At 38.9% G+C, this 12,407-nt stretch overlaps 1 protein-coding gene across 10 annotated transcripts in view; it reads right to left on the minus strand.

Moving 5' to 3' along the window:
* Positions 1-168: 168 nt before the first annotated feature.
* ATG10 (autophagy related 10) overlaps positions 169-12,407 on the minus strand; it is a 267,932-nt gene continuing 255,693 nt past the window's right edge. For 5 of the 10 annotated variants that reach the window (XM_040449437.1, XM_040449403.1, XM_040449430.1 and 2 more), the window contains 3 exons: positions 12,028-12,125; positions 11,256-11,371; positions 169-2,287 (listed from right to left, as the gene is read on the minus strand). In XM_040449437.1, the coding sequence (XP_040305371.1) occupies positions 11,272-11,371; positions 12,028-12,125 (198 nt within the window). In that variant the 3' untranslated portion in view covers positions 169-2,287; positions 11,256-11,271. Of the gene's footprint in view, positions 2,288-5,859; positions 8,087-11,255; positions 11,372-12,026; positions 12,126-12,407 lie in introns of those variants that run through there. The other 5 variants (XR_005782863.1, XM_040449455.1, XR_005782828.1 and 2 more) reach the window with 4 other exon arrangements.

Genomic DNA, 12,407 nt, shown 5'->3' on the forward strand with positions numbered 1-12,407 from the left:
TATCTAAAGTATATAAAGAACTTTCTAATCTCAAAAGTGATGAAACAAGCAGTCCTATTACAAAATGTATGAATTCCCTTTGTTTCGTTCTAGGAACATGTCTGGTGGCAGGATTTGGTCATAACAGTCATGCTGTAGATAACACTCCTGCAGTCTGTTTCAAGGTTGTCCCAGTAGCTAACCTTTCTTTATTAGCTTTGCACAGTCAAGAAAAGAGACTGACATCATAAATTACATATTATGATAAAATTTTCACTAACGGCAGCTTGTATAATCTTTATTTTAACCGATAAAATCTGTTTCAATGGATCATTCAAGTTTCAGCTCATATTTCTTATGACACTACAGTTGAGGGATTGTCTTAGCAGGTTGTACTAAGCATTCTTACTTTCTAGCACTGTCCATATTATTTGGTTAAGTGATGTTATGTTTGTTAGTATGTAAGAAAGATGAGTGGATTTCTAAAGCTTATTGTCATGATAATATGACCACAGGAGTTCTAGACCAAAGCATTAAAACATTAAAACCGCATGATTTTATGTCTCATTAGGAGAAAGTCATTTTTAGAGTGACACATTTGAAGGGACTCATGACCACAGATAACCAACATTTCCAAATATGCACACACCCAGTGGCCACCTCATTCAGGTTGTCATTCAAGCCTTTAATGTGTGGTGTGTAACTTCAAAAATGAGGGGACCTCTCGCACACAGAACCTTGGAACTTTAGCCACACATGATGAGCACCATCAGAATCCCTTCCTTTTAACACATTTGGCTTCCCAGACAACCTGAAGCTTTGAACAGTAATTCTAGTGCTAAGGAGTGCTGCTCCCTCAGAAGGGAGGAGGAAATGATGGCCCCATATCACTCTTTCAGATCTTCCAGTCAGAAAAGTACTTTCCACATGTCTACCAAGGATCTGCTTGGTTCTTTGTGATAATATTGACATGAATTCTGTTCTCTACTGATGGCGACGAGGTTTTTTTTGTTGTTGTTTTTTGTTTTTTAGAGTCTAGTTTTCTAAAATCTCTTTTGCTGTGGTTAATTAGAAACAAAACAAGGGCTCAAGTTACGTGTCTGGATTTAAAGTGTAGGACATATTGAGCATACCCAAATTTTCAAGTAAGTTTAGATGCTATGAATATATTATGCTTCCTTACCACTTTTAATCAGTCAGCTAATGTTTAAATCTGTACAATAGTGGGCAAAGTAAGCCACATTTTAAGTAATATTGCATTTTAATCACAGCTGAGAAGAGTTGAGAGAAACACTACTTGCTGAAACATGTTTTGTCTATTAACACTTGCTTTGGAAACAGCAATAGGAAATAGGTCGTTTTGTCATACCACTTTTTTTCCCATCAGTTTTGTGAATTTATCCAATCTTAATTATGTCTTTATATTTTTTCTATATAGTTTGATGCTCTGTTTTGTGTGTATTTGTAGGTAGTAAGACCCTTTCCCCTTCTTTAGGTTCTCCGTAAGTTCCATTTTTTTACCCCAAACTCTTAATTCCATATACAATAGTTGATCTTGTTCCTTCTGTATTTTATACATTTTCTTATTTATAATTAAGTAGGTTTTTTTTTTTTTTTCTGTCACTATACTCCTCTTTTTCTTGATCAGGACATAATATGGAAGCCACTGTGAATGCAATTTATTGACCAAGTTTCTTGATCTAGGATTTGTCTCATAGATTTTAGAGAGTCTAGGAATCTCCTGCAACTGTGTGCAGAATTTTCTGATATATATTAGGGGTGGGTGTGATTTATGTGGGTGTGTATATGCAAACACACACACACACACACACACACACACACATTTTTCTGAAAATGGGTTCTGCACATTCTTCAGACTTTTAAAGGGGTTCCTTCACAAGAAACCAGCTATTAAATCTGTATAATAATGAATATATTTTGTCACATATTACAAAATTGTCCATTTTAATCACAGCTGAGAACAGTCACAAGAAGTTGTCTATGGTTTGATATCATTGATGAAATGTCTCCAATGTGGTGAGGATCTGTGGATGGATTCTCCAGTCTGCAGAAATTACAAAATGTACATTTCACCTTCTGCCTTGATGGTACCAGCTGACCTCATGGAACAATGGGCCATTTTAGAGAAAAGTTCTCCAATATCACTGGCAAAGGCATAATCAGAAAAAGGATGCAAAGCTTCACCTCAGGAGTAAAAGCAGAGGATAAGAACCCAAAGGTGTTATAACATGTAAGACTGCAGTAAAACTTGATAGAATAGATCAAATAAAAAATGTTCAGTATGCACCTGTAAAAACAAATGACATAATATCTGTAATTTTCTTTAAACTATTTGAGCAAATATAAAGTTTAAAAAAGGTTAAATGAAGCAAATATGGCAAAAATCTTGGTAATTACTGATTCTGCTCTATAAGTATGTGAGGGTTTATTATATAAAGATTTTTTGCAGCTTCTGCACAGCAAAGGAAACAATCAACAAAACTAAAAGGCAACCAACGGAATGGGAAAAGATATTTGCAAATGACATATCAAACAAAGGGCTAGTATCCAAAATCTAAAAAGAGCTCACCAAACTCCACACCTGAAAAACAAATAATCCAATGAAGAAATGGGCAGAAAACATGAATAGACACTTCTCTAAAGAAGACATCCAGATGGCCAACAGGCACATGAAAAGATGCTCAACGTCGCTCCTCATCAGGGAAATACAAATCAAAAACACACTCAGATATCACCTCACGCCAGTCAGAGTGGCCAAAATGAACAAATCGGGAGACTATAAATGCTGGAGAGGATGTGGAGAAACGGGAACCCTCTTGCACTATTGGTGGGAATGCAAACTGGGGCAGCCACTCTGGAAAACAGTGTGGAGCTTCCTCAAAAAATTAAAAATAGACCTACCCTATGACCCAGCAATAGCACTGCTAGGAATTTACCCAAGGGATACAGGAGTACTGATACATAGGGGCACTTGTACCCCAATGTTTATAGCAGCACTCTCAACAATAGCCAAATTATGGAAAGAGCCTAAATGTCCATCAACTGATGAATGGATAAAGAAATTGTGGTTTATATACACAATGGAGTACTACATGACAATGAGAAAGAATGAAATATGGCCTTTGTAGCAACATGGATGGAACTGGAGAGTGTTATGCTAAGTGATATAAGCCATGCAGAGAAAGACAGATACCATATGTTTTCACTCTTATGTGGATCCTGAGAAACTTAACAGAAACCCATGGGGGAGGGTAAGGAAAAAAAAAAAAAAAGAGGTTAGAGTGGGAGAGAGCCAAAGCATGAGAGACTCTTAAAAACTGAGAACAAACTGAGGGTTGATGGGGGGTAGGAGGGAGGGGAGGGCGGGTGATGGGTATTGAAGAGGGCATCTTTTGGGATGAGCACTGGGTGTTGTATGGAAACCAATTTGACAATAAATTTCATATATTAAAAAAAAATATATATATATATATAATATACTTATCCTAATTGTTTAACTCCAGCTTTCTGGTCTTATTAGAACCAGTATATGGACAGTCAGCTCTGATGGAAGCAAAACAGAGATTTGGGGCAATTAAATGGACAATAAAAAAGCTGGAAAACTAACTCTAGCAACACTGAGAAATGCATAGGATACTAGAAGAAGTAAGCTGAGAATCTATGCAAAATTTAGCAAGACATAAAGAAAAAAAGGGTCAGCTCAGTAATAAAAGCAAAGTAAAATAAAATTATTTTCAAAGATTTTAGGGAAAGTAAAGCACAGACTACTGCTGGGAATGTAAATCATATAGCCTTAGTAGTGAAAAATTTAGGGACATGAATCAAAAGTCTTAAGACATTTCATATTCTTTGATCTGTTCATTCCCTTAGTAACAGTATAACCTAAAGCAACTGCTTCTGCACACATTTCTTACTGCATTAGATCTCTGAGGGAGGGGCTTTGTCTACCTTACTGACCACTATATCCCTAGCATAGGTCCTGACCACGCAGGAAGTATGTGCTTAATGAATGTATGTTAAATAAACAGAGAAGAATTAGAAACAACCTAAACGTCCGATAGAATTATTTGGTACATTTTGATACAGAAGATACACTAGTCATTGTAAGTTGGTTTTTCAAAGGATATCAAATGACATGGGATAATGCTGTCAATATAATGTTATATGGGAAAAATAAGAATGTAAAATTATATATGGAATGATCCTAATTAAATATGTCCAAACTAGTATGAGGAAATACAGCAAAATTTTAATTGCAGTTATCCATGGGTGATTTCCACTTAAGCACATTTGAAATGTTCGCCTTCAAATGTTTCTGTGGCTTCCAAGTTATTCATTAGGACAAAAATCTTTTCTAAAAATGAATTTTAGGGGTGCCTGGGTGGTTCAGTCGGTTAAGTGCCCAACTTTGGCTCAGGTCATGATCCTGTGGTCTGTGAGTTCAAGCCCCATGTAGGGCTCTGTGCTGACAGCTCAGAGCCTGGAGCCTGCTTCAGATTCTGTGTCTCCCTTTCTTTCTGCCCCTCCCCCACTTGCATTCTGTCTCTGTCTCTCTCTCTCTCTCTCTCTCTCAAAAATAAACATTAAAAAAATTAAAAATAAATAAATAAAAATGGATTTTAGTTTTATAGGCTAAGGCTAGATAAGTATAGCATTACAAAAAGAGCCAGTCTTCGATTTCTTCCAATCCAAGTTCCCACTCTCCAGTTTGAGGTAACCATTCTTACAAGTTTGGTGTGTGTCCTTCTAGATCATTTTTAATGGTTTTACATACATATACTGTATATGTACTATAAAGAATATGTGGAATTGGTATATATTTTTTATAAGTTGTGTTAAGTTGCTTGCATATTTATCATCTAGTTTTTGCTTTCTGTTTTAACTCAACAATCTATTTATGAGAACTGCCTATTTTGAGATTGGATGATTCAATTCATTCCCCTTAACTGCTATCCAGCATCACATTCGATTTAGCCATTTCCCTATTAGTAAGTAGGTAAGGGTCTGGGTATTCTCTCTCTTTGAATCTACTGAAGAAAGGGATGGAGGAGACCACGTCCTACTCTGCTGCTGGTGTCAGGGGAAGAAGTCTTCTCAAGGCAAAGAGTGGGATGCAGTTCCCAAAAGAGGAAAGCAGGTCCAGGTCCTCGTGCCTGCAGAAAGACCATGGGAGCCTTCCCCCCTCAGTATTCGGCCACATATACAAATATTCCACAAAGATTTATTGAGTAATTACCATGTGTCAGGCACCATGCTAAACCCCAATCTGGCATGCATGTGTAAATAATAATGCACCAAAGGCTGTGGATACAATGAACTATGAATTCCCATTAACCTATCAGAGTATGCTTAGATTTCTGCCTCAGTTGTAACTGACTTCTGGGTACTGAAAAGCTTCAGGGGCACCTGGGTGGCTCAGTTGGTTAACCAAATGACTCTTGGTTTCAGCTGAGGTCATGATCTTGTGGTTTCCTGAGTCTGAGCCCTGCATCAGGGTCTGTACTGGCAGTGTAGAGCCTGCTTAGGAGTCTCTCTCTCTGCCCCTCCCCGACTTGTGCTGTCTCTGACTCTCTCAAAATAAATAAATAAACTTAAAAAAAAAAAAAAAAGCATTGGGGCGCCTGGTGGCTCAGTCAGTTGAGCATCCGACTTTGGCTCAGGTCATGATCTCACAGTTCATCAGTTCCAGCCCCGCGTCAGGCTCTGTGCTGACAGCTCAGAGCCTGGAGCCTGCTTCAGATTCTGTGTCTCCCTCTCTCTCTGCCCCAAACCCACTTGCATTCTGTCTCTATCTCTCTCAAAAATAAATAAACATAAATTTTTTTTTTTTAAAAAAGCATCAAAGTAATGCAAGAAATCATAAGTCAGCCATAGGATTTATTTATTCTCATGTAAAGTATATTTCAGGGTAGGAAAAAAATGTGAGTTTCCAGTTTGTTTTTTATAATTTATAAAATGGGACTTGGTGATCTGTAAAATCACTTTCAGTTTTAACAGCTTAGAATACAGGATACTTGCAATAGGGCTCTTTTACCACTAGGTGCCGCTATTGACAACACAAAAGTTAAAAAGCAAGGGCTTTATACACTGCAGTACTGCTTGAAAGAACACTACAACATTTAAGAATAAAAATGTGAAAGCACTTTTACAGACAAGCCCTATAAAAGGACCTATGTGCATATTTAAATAGCTCAGTTCCATGGGCACAATAGTAGTTAAGTACTGCCTACATCCTTCTGGAAAAACCTTCAGCAACTTACTGGTCAGCAGTATAAGGGGGGAATCAGAGGGTCTTAGAATTGGAAGGGAGCTTATTTGTCCATTAGTTTTCAAATCTCTGTTTCCTGGAGTTAGAAATATATTTCCATGCACGCGCAGAAATACACACCCATATAAACAGATTATATGTATATATAGCTGAAGCCAAAGTTTCACCAAACAGTAATATCCTTACCATGTGCAACCTATTTTTTCCATATATTTGTAAAATAATAGAATATATAAATATTTAAATATATATATTTATTTATATATCTGCCCCCAGTTCTGGCACAGAGCTCCTAAACCCTTGTGATTTCTCAAGTGATGAGAACATGAGGAGCATTTCTTCTAATACTTGGTCTTTGATTCTGGCTCCCGACACTGACTTCCTAAATCCCTTGGAATTTCCTGGGTGATAGGAGTGTCTTTTGATATAAGGAGCTGACTCTTGGTGGGCTCTTGAACAGCTTCAGGATGGGGGCTGGTCACCAGAAAGACCAAGGTCTGATTCGAAGCTTGGGGCTTTCAGACCTGTTCTCCATCCTCTGGGAAGAGGGGAAGGGCTAGAAGTAGAGTTCGTGATCATTCATGCCTTCATGATGACATTTCCATCAAATCCCAAAAGTACGAGTTTGAGAGAGCTTCCAGGTGGACAGAAGCTCCTGCACCTGGGACTCTCCAGGCCTTGCCCTACGTAGCTCTTCATCTGGCTGTTCATCTGTATTCTGTATCATATCCTTTGTTACATAATCAACCGGTACACGTAAGTGTTTCCCTAAATGTTATGAGCCATTCTAGCAAATTATTGAACCCAAGGAGGAGGTCATGGCAACCTTGGTTTATAGCTGGTCAGTCAGAAATATAGGTGACAACCTGGGACTTGTGACAACCTGGGGTCTTACATGGGGAGGTCTTGTGGTGCTAATTCCAGGCAGATGGTATCAGAACTGAACTGAATTGCAGGACACCAGTTGCTACTTCAGGATCATTTGATGTGTGAAAAACTTACACATATAGAGTCAGAAGTGTGGTGAGTGTAGTAGTATGAGAGTAAAGAAGATAACACAGGGAATGTTTCCCAGACATATTCTATTTCATAAAAAATATACATATATACTAGTCATAAACTAATAACTAATTAGTGATCTAATACACTTCATTCCATTTAATACATTAGGAAAGAGAGGCTCAGAGAGGTGCAGTGACTTGCCCCAGGTAACACAGCCAGGAAACAGGCATTCCAGGCACTGGCAGGTTTGGTTTTGTAAGGTCCTGGGTAAAAACTGAAAAATATCCTTGGCATACCCCCAGCCCTTTATGCATTCCTACCTTCTAGAGCCTGTGGGCCAGTACCTGCTTGTGATAAAAACTGACAAAGTAGTTGTGTGACTAGTTATATACAATCATCATTTAAAAAATACAGGATCTTTCCAAAATGCAAGAGTGATCATTTCAACTCTTCTACTTGCATTCCCTCAGTGGTTCTTTCTGTTTTTGAGGCCAGATACAAATTCTCAGTGTGGCAATAAATCTCCTCCAGACCTGGCCCCAGTCCTTTGAGCCAGCCTCACTCTTTGCCAGTTCCCCATGCATTTTCAAGGTCTTTCCTCCATTCTTGACCTGGCTAAATCTTAGATTTTTCACAGCTCCACTCACATTCCTCTTCTGCAAACCTTCCCGGGCACTGGCTTTCCACACCTTTGCCACAGCACACATCCTACTGTCCCTGAGTCTTCTTCTTGTCTGTGTTTTTCACTGGACTGTGGCATTCTTATGAGCCAGGGTCATGTCTTTCTGTTTGTCATCCCTGGCCACTAACACCGGGCTAGGTACACAAGAGAAACTCAGTTGGTATCTGCTGGACTGATTATTTGCATATTCTTATTCTCACATTTTAATCCTTAAAAAACCCAACTCACTGGAATATCAGCTGTTTGAATTATGTAAGAGCTGGTTCTGACAATGCAGATCTCCATTTTCTAATATCTTGAGAGTATGAATAAAAACTATACGTATCTCAGGAAAAATGGATGCAAAAACCCAGTTTTAACTTCCTTTACTTTAATACATCTTTATTTTAATACATCTGTGTTAGGAAGATTGTTAGTTTGGGTTTTTTATCCCCCAGTCTGTAGGCTATAGTATCAAATGATCAACACAGCTGCTGGCCCAATCCCCAGACTGAGAGCCTTCCCTGGATCACTTACAAAGGGCAGACAACAACTCTCATGTGCATGCTACCTTATAACATACCAAAGAAAGTGGGTAAGTTATTTTATTATCCATCATTAAGGAGGCGTTCAGAGTGAAAGGGAGAAAATTAAATGCTACTATGACTAAGTGCAGTGAGTAATGAAGGGAGAGGTTGACCAGTGGGAGCTATGGTGGTCAGAGATGGCTTTGTAAGAGTGAATTATATAGACTAGGTTGAGAATTGAGTAGAGAGATGGAGAAGGAAGCATTTCCAGGTGGGAGCCAGCAAGAACAACATTCAGATAAGGATGTGGGTGGAGACAACTTGCCTGATGGGGGGGTGGGGCCCATTTGTGTTGGGAAACAAGGTGGGAGGGAGGGAGGGAGAATGTATGCTGACACTGGATAGGAGCTGGGGCTAATTATCCCAGATCACCCTTACTCTTGTGGCATTATGTTGGTTATGAAGCACATTCAGGTTGACTTAGCATTTTGATCTCCTTCCTGCTCTTGGTAGGTGAGTAGGATGGATGTTAATGGGCTTTTTAAAAATAGAAATGGCAAAAGCCTAAAGGAGATTAGGAAATTTAGCCCAAGTCACACAGCTGGCAGCTCACCAACCTCACAGTCTAGAATTCAACACTTCTATTTCACAGACCAAGAATTACAGTCGGTCTCACAAATCACATAGCTGAGGACCAAGGAGGTGAAGTAAGTGTTCCAAGGCTACACAAAAGCAGTTTAGGATACTGTTTGGTAGCTTTAACCAGCACTATTTCTGATTGAAGGGGTTTTGCATTATATTAACTGGAGAAGAAACCCGGAGGAAAAATCCTCATATTGCAGAGAAAGAGCTGTTACTTTGACAAAACAAAATATTTTCTAATGTTTTATAACTGTTGGGATAACAGTCTGTTATGTAGCTGCATTCTTAAAAATGGAAATTTTTATCAATCAAAAATTAAGTTTTTTTAAAGCAAAAACTATTCTGAAAAGAAATAGAGCTGCCTGAGCAGAGATATCTATCTGGGGGGAGTGGTCTCTACAACCTACAAGAGCTTTTCAGAATTATTTTCTGCCACTGATGAATTTTAAGGTCTTCATCAAGCAGACCAAAAAAAAAAAAATTAACTTGAAAACAACTCTGACACCAACAAAAACATTGTCCCTATGTGATTGATACTATCCCTCAGAATCTGGTAGCAAAGGGTAACTAATATTTCCAAACGAGTACATCATCCAGATGACACATTATTATAATTTATTTAGTTTTTTTACCCCAGAAATGACATGGTCTGAGAAATGACTTGCTGAGAAATCTGTGTTTACATTAGGGAGAGTGGATGGGGGGGGCGGGGAGCGGTGGGTGATGAAAATCCCTGCAGAAGTTGAAAAGATGTTAAGTGGTAAATACCAAAATGCCCAGCAAGCATGTAAGCAGGCTCTCATCCCAGCATGAATATGTGCAGCTCAGCATTTTAAAATTTACTTTTAGCTTTTCTAGCAGTTTGAATTAACCCATTCTCTACTTCCACTCCCGATGTGAGAGCTCAGCCTCGAACCTACAGACTATGAGTGCAGGCACAGTCTACTGTGATCGGCCAGTAGATAACCCCCTCACCCCATGGCTTCCTCCAAGTGGGCTGTCTCATGAACAAATGCCTCCTAGATGTTCTTAACAACCAGGAGGCCTGGAGCAAAGTCCAGACAAATGGTAGGAAGTAAGTCAGGCTTGCTGGAGCTCATACAGAACTGGAAAAGGCCTATTGGGAGACCAAAACAATACAAATAAATGCCACACTAAAGGTACGTCCAGATCAGAGGTTCTCCAGAAGCAGGTGGGTCAGAACCACCCCAGTGAGGCTGTTTCAGAAGATAGCCCCAAGCATTCATAGTCATAAAAGATCCACAGGTGATTCTAAAGTACATTCCTCATTGATAGACACCGATCTAGATTGTCTAAAGAGACAATTACATTTTGTCTTAGTTTCAACCCCTGGGCAAGTTAAAATGAAAAACAAAACAAGCAAATCCAAACCAAAAATTCTTCCAGATTAGGTATACAGTATATCAGTTACTACAGACATTTGCTTCCAATAGAAAAAATAATCCATGTCAAAGTCTTGGTGAGTTGAAATATTGCACGGTATTTGTCCTATTAAAACCGGGCTGGCCAAGTATACTTTTGGTGTCCTTCATGCCACAATTTTCTAAGTTCTTTGGCTCAACAGAAGAAAGTTAAGAACAAAAACAAAACAAAAGCCAAGAGAATAAAAGAAAGTTAACTGAACAATAAAGAATTATTACAATTCTGAAATAAAGCCATCCACTCCTGTGTTTGGGTGAGTGTTATTGTAGCAAAGTCCAATGCTTCCTAAACGATGGGGCCCTGCCTGGCTGAAAACCTAAACAAACAGTCCATGTTCAGCCTATTAAAGATGAAAAAAAAAAAAAAAAAAAAAGGGGACCCCCGGGGGGGCGCAGTCAATTAAACGTCCCACTTAAACCAGGGACGCCCCGGCGTCCGGGTGTTCGAGCCCCGCGTCGGGCTCTGGGCGGATGGCTCAGAGCCTGGAGCCTGTTTCCGATTCTGTGTCTCCCTCTCTCTCTGCCCCTCCCCCGTTCATGCTCTGTCTCTCTCTGTCCCAAAAAAATAAATAAACGTTGAAAAAAAAAATTAAAAAAAAAAAAAAGATGAAAGAAGACTTAACATTTGATGGGGCCAGTGAAGACCCTAAGTGTAACAGAGATAACAGGGTCTTTGTCTTGGCAAACCATTCAATGCGGGCTTTCCTTTTTACCTTGTTGATGGACATTTCATTCATCCTCAGAAGCTGCTCTGGCATAACTCAGAGGTAGATTTAGCCCAACAACTGGCCCTACAACGCTCAGCCAAGATGTGATGTAGTTGACACTCCTAGGAAACAAGTGAAAAAACAGGAAACTCTCATGCTTCCATTGTAGTTGGGTGAGTGGTAGAAAATCAGTTACCAACAGAAGAGATGAGCTGTCTTCAAAGATATGTGCCCACCATGTGGAATTCTAGCATTTCCAAATATCAGCTCCATTACTTGACAGGAACTTGAGGTCCAAAGGGACTGAGGATCCCCAGTAAGGTAGTTAAAAGGGGAGTCAAGGCACTGGGACTCCTGACTCCCCTTGATGATTCCAATTTTACACTTAAAATTTACAGCATTTGCTACGGTAGCATAGTGCAGTGGTTAAGAGCATGGCTCTGAGGCACAAATGCCTGGGTTCAAATCCCAGTTCTACCACCTAACTAGCAGTGTGAACTTGGCCAAGTCATTTAATTCCTCTGTGCTTTAGCTTCCTCTTCTGTAAACTGGGTAAAATAATGGAAATTAGCTCATGGGGTGTTATAAAAATCCAATGTCTTAATATATCTAAAATACTTAGAACAGTGCCTAGCACACAGTAAAAATCAATAAACATTAGCCATTATTATTATTACAAAAAATATTTCTTTTTTAGCTTGGCTTTTAGAGTCACATAAAAAGATTTACACTTTTAAAATAAGAGTAAAAGCCAATGTATCTTGATGGTGTTTCTTACCTATTGATTTTTTGAGAATTCTTTAACACAGGAGTCATGAATTCATCCGTCTTGCAGGGATGAAGTACAAAAAAAGGCTGCCCAAGTATTGGATGCTCCTGTAGGAATCAGAGTTGGTCCAGGATGCCAGTATGAGTTACTTTGAAAAAGTTAAAACGCACAATCTGGTTTGTTAAAATAAAAGTTTGCTTTAAATTCCAAGTTACTAAATTAAGATACAGATCAATTTCAGTTTTTGAAATATAATTCATAATCTGCACATGATAAGAAGTTATGAATTGATAAAGTATAGAAGGGTACACAGTTTTGTTTACACAATACCAACTGTAGACAAATTTTATCAGTTTCCTCTCTTTGTCAACTAATGTTACTCTATGGCC

Source organism: Herpailurus yagouaroundi, unplaced genomic scaffold (assembly GCF_014898765.1).
Source record: "Herpailurus yagouaroundi ecotype Mexico unplaced genomic scaffold, PumYag 29, whole genome shotgun sequence".
In the NCBI taxonomy this organism is placed as follows: domain Eukaryota; kingdom Metazoa; phylum Chordata; class Mammalia; order Carnivora; family Felidae; genus Herpailurus; species Herpailurus yagouaroundi.